The sequence below is a fragment of the Chelonia mydas genome, chromosome 8, assembly GCF_015237465.2.
Source record: "Chelonia mydas isolate rCheMyd1 chromosome 8, rCheMyd1.pri.v2, whole genome shotgun sequence".
In the NCBI taxonomy this organism is placed as follows: Eukaryota; Metazoa; Chordata; order Testudines; family Cheloniidae; genus Chelonia; species Chelonia mydas.
Window position 1 is genome coordinate 65606747 of NC_057854.1, and position 16390 is coordinate 65623136.

At 48.1% G+C, this 16390-nt stretch overlaps 1 protein-coding gene across 3 annotated transcripts in view; it reads left to right on the forward strand.

Moving 5' to 3' along the window:
• Positions 1-16390, forward strand: part of VAV3 (vav guanine nucleotide exchange factor 3) — a 244734-nt gene that overhangs the window by 96348 nt on the left and 131996 nt on the right. For all 3 annotated transcript variants that reach the window (XM_007055209.4, XM_043552808.1, XM_037906160.2), the window contains 3 exons: positions 3823-3915; positions 4027-4095; positions 7661-7764. In XM_007055209.4, the coding sequence (XP_007055271.2) occupies positions 3823-3915; positions 4027-4095; positions 7661-7764 (266 nt within the window). The remainder of the gene's footprint in view (positions 1-3822; positions 3916-4026; positions 4096-7660; positions 7765-16390) is intronic.

Sequence of the window (16390 nt, forward strand, 5' to 3'; positions counted from 1 at the left end):
AAAAAATAAATGCTACTGTTTACTCAAAAGTATGCTACTTTAAAAAAAAAAAAAAAGTGTTCCCCATATTATTTTGGCCACTATGCAACATTAGTCATGAACTAGTTAAATAGAGAGAGCTAGCATGTATATTGTACATATAGATATACATGTGTGTCAGTTTTACAAAAGTGCCATGAAATTTACATGCCCATGCACAAAATTTACTCACTAGCTATTTTTAATGGACTGGTAATTGGAAGCGAGGTGATGTCAAAACCCGTTCTAATAACTTATTGTCCATCTCTTTACAAGCATTCATTTGGCTTACCTGCAAATCTTTAGTGTGATATTGTGATGATGCACACTTTTTCAAGGAAGTTGCATGTTTTAAGGTGGGAGCTCACCATCTACATTTCCAGATTGAATTCCAGTGATATAGTGACATGTAGAAGTGAGAAAATGAAAAGGTCTGAAGGTTGTTTTCCTGTGTTCTCCTGCTATAAAAGCAGCAAGTTGTAGGTATCAGTTCATACAATCTGTTTTTGTTGTGATCCTGAGAATTTACCATTATGTCGCGAGAAGACTATTTCCTTGGAAAGATTTTTGACTTGTCAATATGATTCATGTAAGTTTAGACTCTGCCAATTACTATGCATCTTAATGACAATTTAAGAGCATCATCACTTTTTCCAAGACATTTTTATACTAAGGACATTTTACTTTCAGCAACCTGCATCACAGTACCTTAAAGTAAAATAAGTGATGTGTAAAATATTGTGAAACTTGGGAGTTTCAGTTTGTAGTGGTTTATGTTTTGTTTGGATTTGATCAATTTTTGAGTTTTGGGGTAACCTTTACCAAAACTCAGTTAAAAGTACAAATTTTGCATGATTTCTATATATAACCCTAAATCAGATCAAGTTCACTTGCAACTGGGCCCAGTTGTTTGCTTAAAATGGGTGTGAACTATAGTGGATCTTTCGATAATCCTAGTCTGAGTGTTCTGTTTGCAATGAAACTCAAAACCATGTGAAATTCAGGTATCATTATGGATATTTCTCCCAGTGCTAGCAGTTGACGAACCTTGACATATTTTCCACTTTGCAAACTCTGTTTCTTTCTTGCCTGTTACAAATGAAATACTGTAAGGTATGTAGCTTCAATGGACATAACAGGGTGAGTTTAGGACGGAATGGCAGCCGTAGTCTGAATTTGCTTGTGGGAAGAAAAAAATAATACTAAAGATCTAAAAATGTTTAATATTAATTTCCTAATTAAAAAGAACAGTAGATTAAAACATGGTGCATTATGTCCACATATTTTTATACCTGATATGGTAAGAATGGATGTATTATGTTTGTTTCATTGGCATTGTATATCTTTGTTGGATTTGATGGCTGTCTTAGTATACAATAATTTACTATTAGATTTGCAAATGTGATGCACAGTAACATTACACATTGGCACAATTCTTTCATTTGAGTCCTTTGAATGAAATGCACTAGCATAGGGGGCTTAGAGGTGACTTGCAATTGCAAATCAATTTTAGAAGAATGAAAATGCTTTAGAAATCTGTGTTTGGTGTTTTACGCAGCTAGAGAAGAATACGTGTATCAGTTTGAAACTACACCTTTCTTTGTTGTTTGATGTGACTGCCTCACAACGTAAACTAAGGTGCCGAAGTTTCCTGTGCCAGCAGACTGCTGCCACAGAACAATTTTCGTAGTGTACTGAGCAGACTGTTTTTTTTCACTCTTTTCAGCCCCTTTGACCGTTGTCATTATTTCCTGTATTCAAATTCCAAGATATTGTAGCATCTGCTATAGATGGCAGATTGATGTGTTAAATAATAACACTCACAAAAAGGGCCCGCTTATGCAACCCTAATTTGTGTTGTGTGAGCACTAACGGACAAGATCAGTCCTGTTGACTTGGGCTCTTCTTGGGGGCTACTTTCATGAATTAGTGCTCAGCAACATAAGTAAGGGTTGCACAGTTGGGCCCAAGCTATACAAACCACTTTTGGAAATGTAATACACGCACATTTTATTTACAAAATGGCTCACAAAGAGGAGATTAAAAATAGACTCCAATCAAAATAATAATTTGAAACCCAAAAACTTGTTTAAAAGGAACGGACATGGGTAAAGTGTGACACTCCCTCCAATACAAATCTTTGATAGCCAGGAAATACCACATTTTGGGACAGCTCTTAATCATAACTTAATGTCCACACACGAGGTTTCCACTGACTGTGACAGACTCTGCATCCTCAGAGAGAACTTCATTCTGCCTCAAACTGATAAGGAAATGCACTGCACACAGCATCTTCCCCACACTATCTAAATCTTCCTCACTAGGCTGAAAGAAATAGGTTTGACGGAGGGATCTGCAGGAAGAGAATGACGTGGTTTAGCGTGTGGAAGGGAGGAGGCAGATGTAGGGGACTACTTGAAAGAAGGTGTGGAGTGATAGGCAGGAGGAAAAAGACAAAGATGACATGAAGGGGTTGGGGAATAGTAATGTGACTTTTTGTGTCTGAGTGAGTGACATTGCTCTTTAGTAACTAGACTATGGAGTGGATGTAGACTTTCTACTATGATCAACAGCTACAGGAGTCTTCCTTTAGCTCAAGGGTTAGAGGCCAGGGTGTTTTTTGGAACTAAAGTCTCAGGGTTCTGGTTCTGACATCCTCTGTGTGAAACAAATGTATCTAGTAATTGTCTTTATCTGCTGCACATGGATTCGTTACAGTAGGCAATGAGCTGAGATACAGACAGGGCTACAGTCATGAAGATCCTTGGAAATGTGAATGAGGAGCTTGGATAGAATTTGGAAGGAAACAGGGAACAGGTGGAAAGAATTTAGGGGAGACAAGTTGTTTTATTATTTGCTGAGGTTTTTTTGGGTGTGGAGAATCCAATCGTGACAATGACATGAACGATAAATGTCCATGCAGGAGTAATCCAGGAATTGTGTCCAATCCCCAAGCTAGCCAACACCTGCCCAAATGTTTCTTTAAGAATCTTTTTAAACACATTCTTTCATATTTGTCTGTATCCTGGAAAAAGAACTCTGATACCTTGGAATTCTGAACTCCAGTGCAGGAATTTTGTGCTCAGCCTTTATAAGCCCGATGTGGCAGTGGGCCCATGATGTTCAAATCTAACATCAGCTTCTGCTCTGTGATATGCCCCAACATGCACTATATTGCTGATCTCACATCTGCAGGAAACTGAAGCAGGCCTGTTAGGGTGAGGCAATCCCAGAGTCCTGTAAAGAACATACAAAGATTGCAGGGTAGAGCCCTAAGATCCAGCTACTGTCCTTGACTCGGAGCAGAATAGGACTATGGACTTAAATGCAAGTTCCTTTCAGGGAAAAGGTAAAAGGAAAAATTATAAACAAACACAAAGAGTTAGATGCAAGCCCATTACTTACAGCATGAGAGTCTCATTGATTTTAACTACGATGAGTAGCTGCTCACTGTTGTAAATAAAGGCCCAAATTAAATAAATATGGATCTATATTTCATCTTAATCTCATTATATTATTTTTAAAAGTATATAAGAAGGATTAAGTTATTGTTTATCTTAAAATATAACATACTGAATGACAAATTTTATCAAAATTCAACCCTACTAAAATTCTAGAAGTTGCCAGCTATTTGCGCTTTTAAAAACTATTCCCTTGGTAGCTGTTCCAATCTTTTGAAGCTGCAATACTAAGAATTTTCCAACAAGCAATGTGTCTTAATAGCTAAGCAGTAAACAAATAAAAGAGTTTGTTGTACAAAAGGTGTCCACAAATTAATTAAACTTAACTTGCTTCTAATTGCAGAAGTGTACTGAAAATGACATAAGAAGCTGTTGCCTTACTGAAATAAAACAGACTGAAGAGAAATACACTGAGACCTTGGAGTCAATAGAGAAAGTAAGCCACTGAACTTTATGCTTGTAGAATAGTTATTTATATAGTAATAATGTAATTGTATAATGGAATAGAGAATATATTAATCCAGTCAATGTTCACTTTTCTTAACAGTTTTTCATGGTGCCATTGAAAAGGTTTCTGTCAGCATCAGAGTTTGATATAGTGTTCATCAACATTCCTGTAAGTAATTGTACACTTAAAGAAAAAGGCAGAGAATTTGTGTCTGGTTGTCATTTTGTGCGGTCACGTGCTGTTGAACAAAGTGATGACTTGAAATGTGATGTGCAAATTGCCCTCAAAGCTTTTTTGAATATTCAGTAGGTTACGGTACATCTTAGTGAAAATGATTTTAGACCGTATTTTTTTATAGTTACTATGAGGAAAAAAATGTTGCGTACAGCCACAGCAGTTTGTCAGCAATAGTATGGACCAGATATTCTGCTGGTATACATTGGAGTGTATTTCTTGATTTATACCAGCTGAGGATTTGGCACTATAACACAGTAACTCTTAGAAGATCTGTTATATGCAAGTATTTTATTGATTTAATTTAAGTTAGACATTAACCATGTATGAGTTTCCTCACATCCTTCTATGCGTAATAGAGAAACATGGATCATATTTTGTGTAGATAAGATGGAAAAAATCTCTTCAGAAATTTACAAAGCACGTGACCATCATCAGCCTATTACACTTGAGTGTTGCATCAGTGTAGAGAATGTTTACACAGTATTTTGAGTTACAGGAATGCTTCTGAAAAGACTTTATAACAAGCTTGCAGATTTTTATTGGTATCTGCCCTCGATGTGTTGTCACTGAAGACATTTAAAAATCAATATAGCTTACAGCCTATACTCAGAATTTGACAGTGAAAGTTGTAAAGAAAAAAAAATTCTGTAGTCTCTAAGAAACTTCCTATTGAGTTGATATGGGCTGAGGTTACCTGTGTGACCAGCCACAGAAATGTGGACATCTACAAGCAGATTGCATGAGGGATGCAGACAAAGGGGTACGACAGGGACCAGCAGCAATGCTGAATGAAATTTAAGGAATTTTGCCAGGGTGGCCACAAAGCCATGGAGGCCAACAGTAGATGTGATGCTGTGCCACAGACCTGCCTCTTCTACCAGGAACTGCATGTCATAGATTTTCTGTGCTGTTTTCCCCCCACTCAGTCAAGTTCAGTTTTTGGAGAATGAAATTATCTGTCTTAGTTCACAACAAATATTGCAGAATGCATAGAGATACTCAAAGCAAACTGTAATTGTAAATGCACATCTAACATCACAATATTGATAATTTCAGGAAAATACCTAGATGTGTTTATAAATGTACAGCAAGTGCTACACAATTCTTAGCAGCACTAAAGCTCCAGGCCTAGAGAACACTGCTGTGGCTGACGTTTAAAATGCTCTTTCAAAACCTCCCTCACTCATATAGCTCTGTGTTGGGCTTTTGTAATAATCCTTGTAGACACAAGGTTCAAAGTCAGCAGGCAGATGCTCCACTTCTGCCCTCTACCCTGGTGGCAGCTTTGCCTCACAAATATTATGCAGGACACAGCAAGCAGCTATAACCATTGGGATATTTTTCTTACTGAGATCCAGTCTAATGAGTAAAACACTGCCAGTGCCCCTTCAATCTAGCAAAAGCACGTTCAACTGTCATTTTGCATCTGCTGAGCCGATAGTTAATCTTTCCTGGTGGTATTGAGGTGGACAGTGTATGACTTCATGAACCAGAGGTGCAAAGGGTTGGCTGAGTCCCCCAGAACCATTTTCAGCATTTCAACTTCGGCCATGGTAATGTGCCAGCAGGGAAAGAATGTCCCTGCATGCAGCTCTCTGAACTGTCCTGTGTTCTTAAAGATGCGAGCATCGTGCACCTTCCTTGGCCAGCCCACATTGATATGGGTGAAGTGCCACTGGTGATCCACTAATGCTTGCATAACCAGAGAAAAATAGCGCTTTCTGTTGATGTATTCTGTAGCAAGGTGAGCTCATGCCAAAATAGGGATAAGCATGCAGTCTGTTGCCCCAACGCAGTTCGGGAACCCCACTGCTGAAAATTCATCCAGTATTTCCTACAGGTAGCTGAGAGTCACAGTCCTGCATAGCAGATGATTAATGGTCCAGCAGACTTGTATGACAGCCCCTCACTGTGGATTTTCCAATTCCAAAATGATTTCTTCACTGACTGATAGCAGTCTGGCATTACAAGCTTCCAGATTGTGATCACAACTCAATTCTCCACTGAGGGGCGAGCTCAGCACACAGATCCAGTGATGTGGACTTTTGCATCCACTGCTCCTCATCCTAAACCTGCTTTATGATGTGATCCCACCAGTCAGTTCTTGTTTCTTGGGCCCAGAGGTGGCACTTTACCATCTGCAGCTGCTCCATGAATACCACCAACAACCTTGAATTGTTTTTCATTATTCCCCTCAGTGAACTGCCCTTGAAGAAATCATCATGTCGCCCCATTGTTGTGGTACTTCCTGCAGGTCTGCAAAGACAGGAGAATTATGCATCCTGTATTTGCAGTGTTCATGAGAATAGTGCAGAGCCCTGCGGACTATGTCAGAGAGGGCAGACATTGAAAAGTGCTGCACAGATTTGGGGGATTTTTTTAAAAGGCACAAAAATTTTGAGTATTGCTGAATGAAGAAAGTTGCATCATGAGAACTTGACTTCCCCAGGGATCTCTGGAGCTAGAGGTCATTTCCTTCCCACAACATATTGGGAATGTTTCCCAAAAGGCATTGTGCCGGACGGTGGCACGCTGGGATACCTACCTGTGGTGCATCTCACTTTACATCGACACAAGGACTCCTAGTGAGTACGTACAGCACTTATGTGAGCAGCCAAGTATGCACGTGAGTGATGTACTAATTTCAGGTTTCAGAGTAGCAGCTGTGTAAGTCTGGATCTGCAAAAAGAAAAGGAGTACCTTGTGGCACCTTAGAGACTAACAAATTTATTTGAGCATAAGCTTTCATGAGCTATAGCTCACTTCATGCCTCCAGCTTTCATCCAGACCACACCACACGATCCACTGTCTACAGCCAAGCTCTACGATACAACCGCATTTGCTCCAACCCCTCAGACAAACACCTACAAGATCTCTATCAAGCGTTGTTATAGCTACAATACCCACCTGCTGAAGTGAAGAAATAGATTGACAGAGCCAGAAGAGTACCCAGAAGTTACCTACCTGGTCTTGAATTGAGAATCTTAAAATTTCTGCTGCAATATAGCTTGGCTCAAATATTTCTGCAGCATCCTTGTCTTTTTCCTGTGCCATTAGTGGACCGTTGTATCAAGAAACTTATTGTAATTGCAGTTAACTTAGCACCAGGATGCCACTAATTGACCCATGTAATGTACAAAACTGGTTTTTCACAGCTCAGGGAAACGAATCATTACTTTTGTCTTGTCACTAAAACATTGACTTGACTTGCTTAATTTTAAAATTATCATTATAAAATGAAGCTGAACTAACAGGGCACATTTCAAGTTGGAATAAATTAGCCTTTAATAGGTCTCTGAGTTTAGTTTCCCTAGTCACATTGTATGGAGGATCCGGCATTTCAAAGCAAACATTGAAAGTAGCAGCTACTCATAAGTGATCTGTGTCTTAGTTTGTTGGAATTAACAGATATCCATGGAGACACTAATCTTCATTCTGGAAGCTTTAGGGGTTCTATTTGCATTTTAATTTTTTTTCTTCCATTACTGTTTTTAAGGAATTGGTGAAAACCCACAGAAGTCTAATGCAGGACATTTATGACTCCATTGTAAACAAAAATGACCAGAACCTGTATCAAATTTTTATTAACTACAAGGAAAGGTAATATTTATTCAACAACTTTTATATACTTTAGTGATAACCTATACTCAGTCCATTGAAGTGTTTCTCAATGATTAAGTACTCCATAAGCATTTATATAATTGAACTGAATATCTATGGGTAACAGCATCAGTATATATAATGGGCTTTGAATGTGGAAAGTACCAAGGAAGTGCTATTATTATTTTATAGAATGGATTGTTCATTTTTCCCCAACTGTTTTTTGTCATTGCTTTTTCATTTAAAAATAGCATCCATATTTTATATGAAATCATATAATTTATTTTGCACAGCTTCTGGCATGAAAACTATCTTCGAATGCTTTATAGAGATAAACAATACAGGTACAGAGATAAAATAATCAGAGATGGAGAAGCAAATAAAATAAGGCAGAAAGATACAGGCGAGGAATTCCAGATGGCAGAAAGGAGGACAGAAAGAAGGGTGAAACAGGCTGAGGAGAAGAGAGGAGAGTCTGAGGGGTTCCATGAAAGGTGTACATGAAGTCACTTCTGAACTGGAAATTGAAGTAATTGGGGAGCCAATTGAGTTGTTTGAGAAGAGGTTAATGCAGTCACACTATGCTTGTGAGAAAGCAGGTATAAGCTAACAGAAAATGTCTGAAACTGGAAAGCTGGATTTTAGGGAGATGATGGGAAAGAAAGTTGCCATAGTCACATTGAAGTGATATATGAAGGTTTCAAATGAAGCCATATATGAAGATTTCAGCAGAGGAGCAGCTTACGGCAGTGGTATGTGTGCTTGGGTAGATGCTGACAGACTGAGGGAAAGGGTGATTATTGGAAGGTGTGACACAGTTCCTCCTCTACCTTGGTGGGTCTTGCGCTTATTGGTGGATTTGCTCGCCTTAGAGCTTCACGGCAGCCCTCGGTTTGGCCGTTTTCGTGAACCCACAGTCCAGGTCAACTCCTCCTGTGTCTGACCAGGAGTTGGGAGGTTTGGGGGGAACCCGGGCCTGCCCTCTACTCCGGGTTCCAGCCCAGGGCCCTGTGGAATGCAGCTGTCTAGAGTGCCTCCTGGAACAGCTGTGCAACAGCTACAACTTCCTGGGCTACTTCCCCATGGCCTCCTCCCCCTCCTTTATCCTCACCATCGGACCTTCCTCCTAGTGTCTGATAATGCTTGTACTCCTCAGTCCTCCAACAGTATGCATTCTCACTCTCAGCTCCTAGCACCTCTTGCTCCCAGCTCCTTACACACACACCACAAAGTGAAGTGAGCTCCTTTTTAAACCCAGGTGCCCTGATTAGCCTGCCTTAATTGATTCTAGCAGCTTCTTGATTGACTGCATGTGTTCTAATCAGCCTGTCTGTCTTAATTGCCTCCAGAAGGTTCCTGATTGTTCTGGAACGTTCTCTGTTACCTTACCCAGGGAAAAGGGACCTCCTTCGCTTGCTGCTCATCTATCTGCTTTCTATTCTCTCCTAAAGCTCCCTGGCCTGGGCTTTTCGTACTTTTTGACCCTGCTTCAGCCCCCCCAGACCGGGCCAGACGCTTTTTCTTCGTTTTGTTTTTTTTTGCTGTTTTTTTGCTGCCGTTCGAGTGCTGGTTGGCTGCCAGCTAGCTGCCAACCCCCCAACGCCTGTCCTTGGACGCTGCTACTGCTCTAGCTGAAACCCCCGGAAGAGGGGGGGAGGACTGCCGATCCGCTCCCCGGAGGAGGGGAGTGGAAGCCCCCAGACCCAACCATTTTGCTGTTTGTTTATGGTCCTGTACCGAGCCAAGAAGAATCTTCTTATCTCTGCGACATTCTGGGGCTGCTGAAAGCCCCGCTGTCCAAAGCTACAAAACCCAGAAGAGAAGGCAGCCGACAGAAAAACCACCCAGGGAAGCTACGAACCATCATGGAGGGGGCCGTAAGACTGAGTAACTTTTGAACTGTATTCTCGTGTGGGGGGAGTTTGACTGTGTCTTAACTGCGTTTGTAGGGAAACGGGGGTGTGGCACGGAGCTGCCCCCCCCGATCCATCGGTGCCCCCCCCCCCAACACTACTACAACCGTCACGGCCCCCCCGCCATCCGTCCCTGCTGGCAACTTGCCATCTGCCTCTGGATTCAGCTGCTTTCCCTGATTCCACTCTCCGGACCGGAAACGACAGCCGACCAAACGACACGCTTTGGACAAACGTGCGTGGGTCCACGCCCCCCCCCCCCCCCGGACTGTTCACCCCACAGTTTGCCCCTATTACCTGACCCCAACTCCTGTTTCCTCCCCCATCCAGTCCGACCCATTGGCCCCCCCACCCGCCGCCTGCAGCCCAGCAGGGAGAAGTGGTTAATCTGCTTCCCCCTCCCCCCCCCCCTCCTTCTGGTGTCTCCCCGTCTCTCCCCGCTCACAATGGCGGGGAATGAGAGGGGTGAGGCCCCTCTAACAACCTCAGCTGCCCCTCACCCACCTACTCCCCTGCCCAACCCCCAAGCCCCCCGCCTGCTTCCAAAACACCTGCCACCGCCCCCGCTGGGGCATCAGCAGCAGGAGGCACCGGGGCGACTACTGCCGTTGCTACGCCCACAGCCCCACCAGATTCTAGGAGAGCCCCCCCCCGTTGTCCGGAAAGGCCAGGGTGTGAAGAAGGGAAAGGGCCCCGCTACAACCACCAGGCCCTCCATGGCAGGGGCTGCCCCCACCGCTGTGGCCTCGTCATCGACCATGGCGTCCCTCCCCGCTGTTCCCTCCACCAGCTCTGCGAGCGTCCCTCCCCCGGCCCCCAGGGCATATGCCCGGGCGGTAGCAGCCCCCTCCAGCCTGCCGTCTCATCATCTCGCCCACCCACCACCTCCGCTACCATCAATAGTGGCCGGGGCCCCTTTCCCACCATGACCAGGAAGCACGGCGTTCGTTGCCTCCTGGTGCCTGCCTCGCCCCACGTGGAGACATACGTGCAGACGTTGGTGAGGGTGGCAGGACCCACAGCTATTGTGGCGGCCTCCAAAATGTACGGGAAGGTCGTCTTTTTCTTAGCATCGGAGGCTGCCGCCCAGGAGGCGGTGGAGAAGGGCCTGGCGGTGGGGGTGGTGTTCATTCCCCTGGAACCGCTAGAGGACCTGGGCGTCCGCCTAGTCCTGACCTCCGTCCCTCCTTTTCTACCCAGTGCCGCCCTGTTACCCGCTCTCTCCACCCTGGGGAAACCCATCTCTGTCATCAGCCCTCTCCCGTTGGGCTGCAAGGACCCCACCCTCCGTCACGTCCTTTCGTTTCGCCGGCAAGTGCAGCTTCTACCGCCGCCAGCGGCGCGTGATGGAGAGGCGCTTGAGGCGTCCTTCCTGATCCCCTACCAGGGAGCCCGCTATCGGGTCTACTATTCCACAGGAGAGGTCCGGTGCTACCTCTGCTGATCAGCGAGGCATGTCCGAAGAGACTGCCCCTTGGCCCGGCGGGGAGGGGCACCCGAGACCCCCCGAGACCCGGCAGGACATCGGCTCCGTCATTGCCGATGCCCCTGGCCGCCCGGGACCTGAAACCACCTCTCCTCCTGCTCGATCCACCGCTGCTCCCGCCCGGGTCCAAGAGACACCTCCCCTACAACGCCCAGACGAGCGAGGGAGCCCAGCCCTTGCTGTTAACAATCCAGCAGAGCCTATGGAGGAGGGTGCAGCAAAGATATTACTGGGCATAGGAGAGGGCCTGCCCCAAGGAAACCCCCCCCCCACCCCCGAGCCCCTGAACCATTGCCTCTGCCCCCCGACATGACCCCTGCTAACTAGCCCTCAGATGATGCTATGGAGGGCTGGACCCTAGTTCAGGGAAGCAAGGCAAGTGGAAGGCTCGAGCTCCTGCTGCACCCATCCGCTGCGGAGGACCCCCGGAAGACCAGGAAGGGGAGGCACTGACACTGAGCCTTTCCGCTATGCCCACAAGTGAGATCCATCTGCCAGTGTCGGGAAGGGAAGACAAAATAAGCACTGGAAGGTAGGATCTCCCCTCCACGGGAGACCCTCCCCTCCGAGACCCCTGAGGAAGCCCCTTCTGCCCGAATATCACCCGAACCCCCCGTGAACCCTGAAGCGACCGTCGTAGCGGGCGCCAGAGGGGAGACCCCCGGGGTAGCAGAAGACGACCTCTCCTCCATGTATGAGGAGATCGAGGCCCTAGGTTTGACCCCGGTCACCCAGGGAGAGGATGACCTACTGCTGGCTGGCTTCGATCTGGGCAACCTCACCCCAGTCCTCCTTTCCCCATGCTCCCTCCCCCTAACCGCCTTCCCAGGCGGGCACCCTACAGAGGGTAGTCCACCACCTGATGCCGTGGCTGCCAAATCCACCACAGAGCCTGTGCCTAGCATGACTGGGAGCCCTCTCCCCACCTCCTTAACCCTCGAATCTGTTCGGGAGGCAAGCACCTAAGAGGTGGCGCCTCCCGAAGACCAGAGCCTTGCCTCTGTCCCTGCCCAATCCACCTCCTCCTGCAATGCTATTGCCGCCCCTAGGGTTATTTCTTTCCCTTTTTTTGCGGATCCCCCCCAAGGATTGCATTTTCCTGCCGGGACCTATTAGGAGCTGCAGTTTTCCCTCTGCCATCCCCTTCTACCTCAAGGCTTGAGATGGACCTAATAACTTTAGCCTGTCAGAATCCCCGTCGGTGGTCCGCACCCTGCCTGCCTGCCTCAGCGGACCATGAGGCTGCACCAAGAGCCCCACCAGGGGATAACGGGAAATCGCAACCCTACCCCCCCATGAGCTGCGAAAAGCGTTGTGGGAGTTTTTAGAAGACATCCGTGGCTCCCACAACAGGGTACAGCTAGCTCTCTAGCTATGGGGGGACTTTGATCAAATCCTCCAGGCCACAAGGGCCCTTATAAAGGAGGGTAGAGGGAAAGGAAGGCACGGTGCCATGGCCTACAGGCGGGCCTGCAGCTTCCGTGATGATTTACTCACTGATGGGATGGGTCACGGATTGTTGTGCGACCCGCCGGGGGCCGTGAACACCCCTGCCAACAAGGGACCCCCACCCCCCCAGCCCTCCGCATGACGCCTCTCATTATTGCCACTTTGAACACCAGGGGCTGTAGGATGGCTCTCCGCAGGTCCCAGGTGCTCTCTTACCTTCGGGAAGGGGGGTACTCTGTGGTTTTCCTGCAGGAGACCCATACGGATCCGACTGCCGAGGACAGCTGGCGGCTGGAGTGGGGGGACGGGGTCTACTTTAGCCACTTCACGATTCGACAAGCTGGAGTGGCGACCCTCTTCTCCCCCAACCTACGGCCCGAGGTGCTAGGGGTCACTGAGGCCATGCCGGCCACCTGCTGCATCTCTGAGTCCGTATGGAGGGGCTCGTGGTCAACCTCGTTAACATCTATGCCCCGACAACGAGCCCCGAAGCGCTGCAATTCTATCAGCGGGTGTCCGACTTCCTCGGCACCCTAGATTCTCACGAGTGCCTAGTCCTGGGAGGGGACTTTAAACACAACCCTCGAGGAGCAGGACTGCTCAGGGGCCGAGCTGAGCCCGGCCTCCGCGAACATTCTCTGAGAAATAGTCGAATATCACTCCCTAGTGGGACGTTCTGGCGTGACTACCACCCAGATGACACTTCCACGTTCACCTTGTCCGAGTGGAGGCCCATCGGGTCACACCACTCTCGGTTGGACCGTATTTATTTATCCCGTTTCCATCTTTCACAAGCCCACTCCTCCAACATTCGCCGGCCCCATTTTCCGACCATCATCTAGCCACCATAACAGCCTCCTCCGTGCAGAGAGGCATTTTAACAACAGCCTGTTGGAGGATGAGGGCTTTGTGACGTCCTTCCGGGAGTTTTGACTGGCCCTGGCAAGAGCAGCGGAGTGACTTTCCCTTGGTGCGGCGATGGTGGGACCTGGGAAGGTGCGCACCAAGCTCTTCTGCGTGACTACACCGGGGCACCAGCCGACGGAGAGAATGCAGCGATAGAGCAGTTGGAACGGGAGGTCTTAGAGATGGAGAGGCGTCTGGCCGTCAGCCCCGAGGACTCGTTCCTCTGCGGAGCGTGCTGGGAGAAGCGGGAGGAGCTCCGGGCCCTCGAGGACGATCGGGCCCGAGGTGCCTTTGTTCGATTCCGCATCCGCCTCCTTCGGGAGATGGATCGCGGCTCCCGTTTCTTCTACGCCCTGGAGAAAACGAGGGGGGCCAAGAAACACGTCACCTGCCTTCTAGCAGAAGACGGCACCCCCCTCACAGATCCGGTGGAGATGTGTGTGAGGGCCCGTGACTTCTACACAAGCCTTTTCTCCCCGGATCCGACCGATCCTGGCGCTTGCAGGGTGCTTTGGGAGGAACTCACCATGGTCAGCGTGGGCGACCGAGACCGACTAGAGCTGCCTCTCACCCTGGTCGAGTTCTCGGAAGCCCTCCGTCGCATGCCCACCAATAAATCTCCGGGCATGGACCGGGCTGACCGTGGAGCTCTACCGCGCGTTCTGGGACATCCTTGGCCCAGACCTAGCCACTGTCTGGGCCGAGTCTTTGCAGGGCGGGGTCCTCCCTCTTTCGTGCAGGCGAGCGGTGCTCGCCTTGTTGCCGAAGAAAGGGGACCTCCGCGATTTACGAAACTGGCGTCCCGTCTCGCTCCTTAGCACGGACTACAAAATTGTAGCGAAAGCAATCTCACTGCGGCTAGGGTCCGTGATGGCGGACGTGATCCACCCAGACCAGACCTACACTGTCCTGGACCGCAGCCTTTTTGATGACCTATTTCTAGTCTGAGACCTTTTGGAGACGGTCTATCGTTCACCCTCCTGTCTCTTGATCAGGAGAAGGCGTTCGATAGAGTGGACCATGGGTACCTCCTGGGCACTCTGCAGGCGTTTGGATTCGGACCTCAGTTTCTGAGTTTTCTCCAGGTGCTGTACGCTTCCGCGGAGTGTCTGGTTAGGCTCAACTGGACCCTGACCGAACCGGTCAGCTTCGGGCGAGGAGTACGGCAGGGGTGCCCCTTCTCAGGCCAGCTGTACCCTCTGGCGATCGAGCCCTTCCTCTGTCTCCTCCGAGGGAGGTTGACAGGGTTGGTGCTGCGGGAGCCGGAGCTGCGGCTGGTCCTGTCGGCGTACACCGATGACATAGAATCATAGAATATCAGGGTTGGAAGGGACCCCAGAAGGTCATCTAGTCCAACCCCCTGCTCGAAGCAGGACCAAGTCCCAGTTAAATCATCCCAGCCAGAGCTTTGTCAAGCCTGACCTTAAAAACCTCTAAGGAAGGAGATTCTACCACCTCCCTAGGTAACGCATTCCAGTGTTTCACCACCCTCTTAGTGAAAAAAGTTTTTCCTAATATCCAATCTAAACCTCCCCCATTGCAACTTGAGACCATTACTCCTCGTTCTGTCATCTGCTACCATTGAGAACAGTCTAGAGCCATCCTCTTTGGAACCCCCTTTCAGGTAGTTGAAAGCAGCTATCAAATCCCCCTCATTCTTCTCTTCTGCAGACTAAACATCCCAGCTCCCTCAGCCTCTCCTCATAAGTCATGTGCTCTAGACCCCTAATCATTTTTGTTGCCCTTCGCTGGACTCTCTCCAATTTATCCACATCCTTCTTGTAGTGTGGGGCCCAAAATTGGACACAGTACTCCAGATGAGGCCTCACCAGTGTCGAATAGAGGGGAACGATCACGTCCCTTGATCTGCTCGCTATGCCCCTACTTATACATCCCAAAATGCCATTGGCCTTCTTGGCAACAAGGGCACACTGCTGACTCATATCCAGCTTCTTGTCCACCGTCACCCCTAGGTCCTTTTCCGCAGAACTGCTGCCTAGCCATTCGGTCCCTAGTCTGTAGCGGTGCATTGGATTCTTCCATCCTAAGTGCAGGACCCTGCACTTATCCTTATTGAACCTCATCAGATTTCTTTTGGCCCAATCCTCTAATTTGTCTAGGTCCTTCTGTATCCTATCCCTCCCCTCCAGCGTATCTACCACTCCTCCCAGTTTAGTATCATCCGCAAATTTGCTGAGAGTGCAATCCACACCATCCTCCAGATCATTTATGAAGATATTGAACAAAACCGGCCCCAGGACCGACCCCTGGGGCACTCCACTTGACACCGGCTGCCAACTAGACATGGAGCCATTGATCACTACCCGTTGAGCCCGACAATCTAGCCAGCTTTCTACCCACCTTATAGTGCATTCATCCAGCCCATACTTCCTTAACTTGCTGACAAGAATACTGTGGGAGACCGTGTCAAAAGCTTTGCTAAAGTCAAGAAACAATACATCCACTGCTTTCCCTTCATCCACAGAACCAGTAATCTCATCATAAAAGGCGATTAGATTAGTCAGGCATGACCTTCCCTTGGTGAATCCATGCTGACTGTTCCTGATCACTTTCCTCTCATGTAGGTCCCATGCTCCTCGTGGTCCAGGACCCGGGCGACTTGGCGCGGGTGGAGGCTTGCCAGGCCATCTATTCTGCAGCCTCCTCCGCCCGAGTCAACTGGGTCAAGAGCTCTGGCTTGGCGGTGGGGGACTGGCGGCAGGTGAGCTCCCTCCCACCCGCGCTTCAGACCATCCAGTGGAGCGCAGGTCCACTGCTCTACCTAGACGTTTACCTTTCTGCCACGCACCCTTCTCCGCCGGAGAACTGGCAAAATTTAGAAGGCGGGGTGATAGAGCGGCTCCGGAAATGG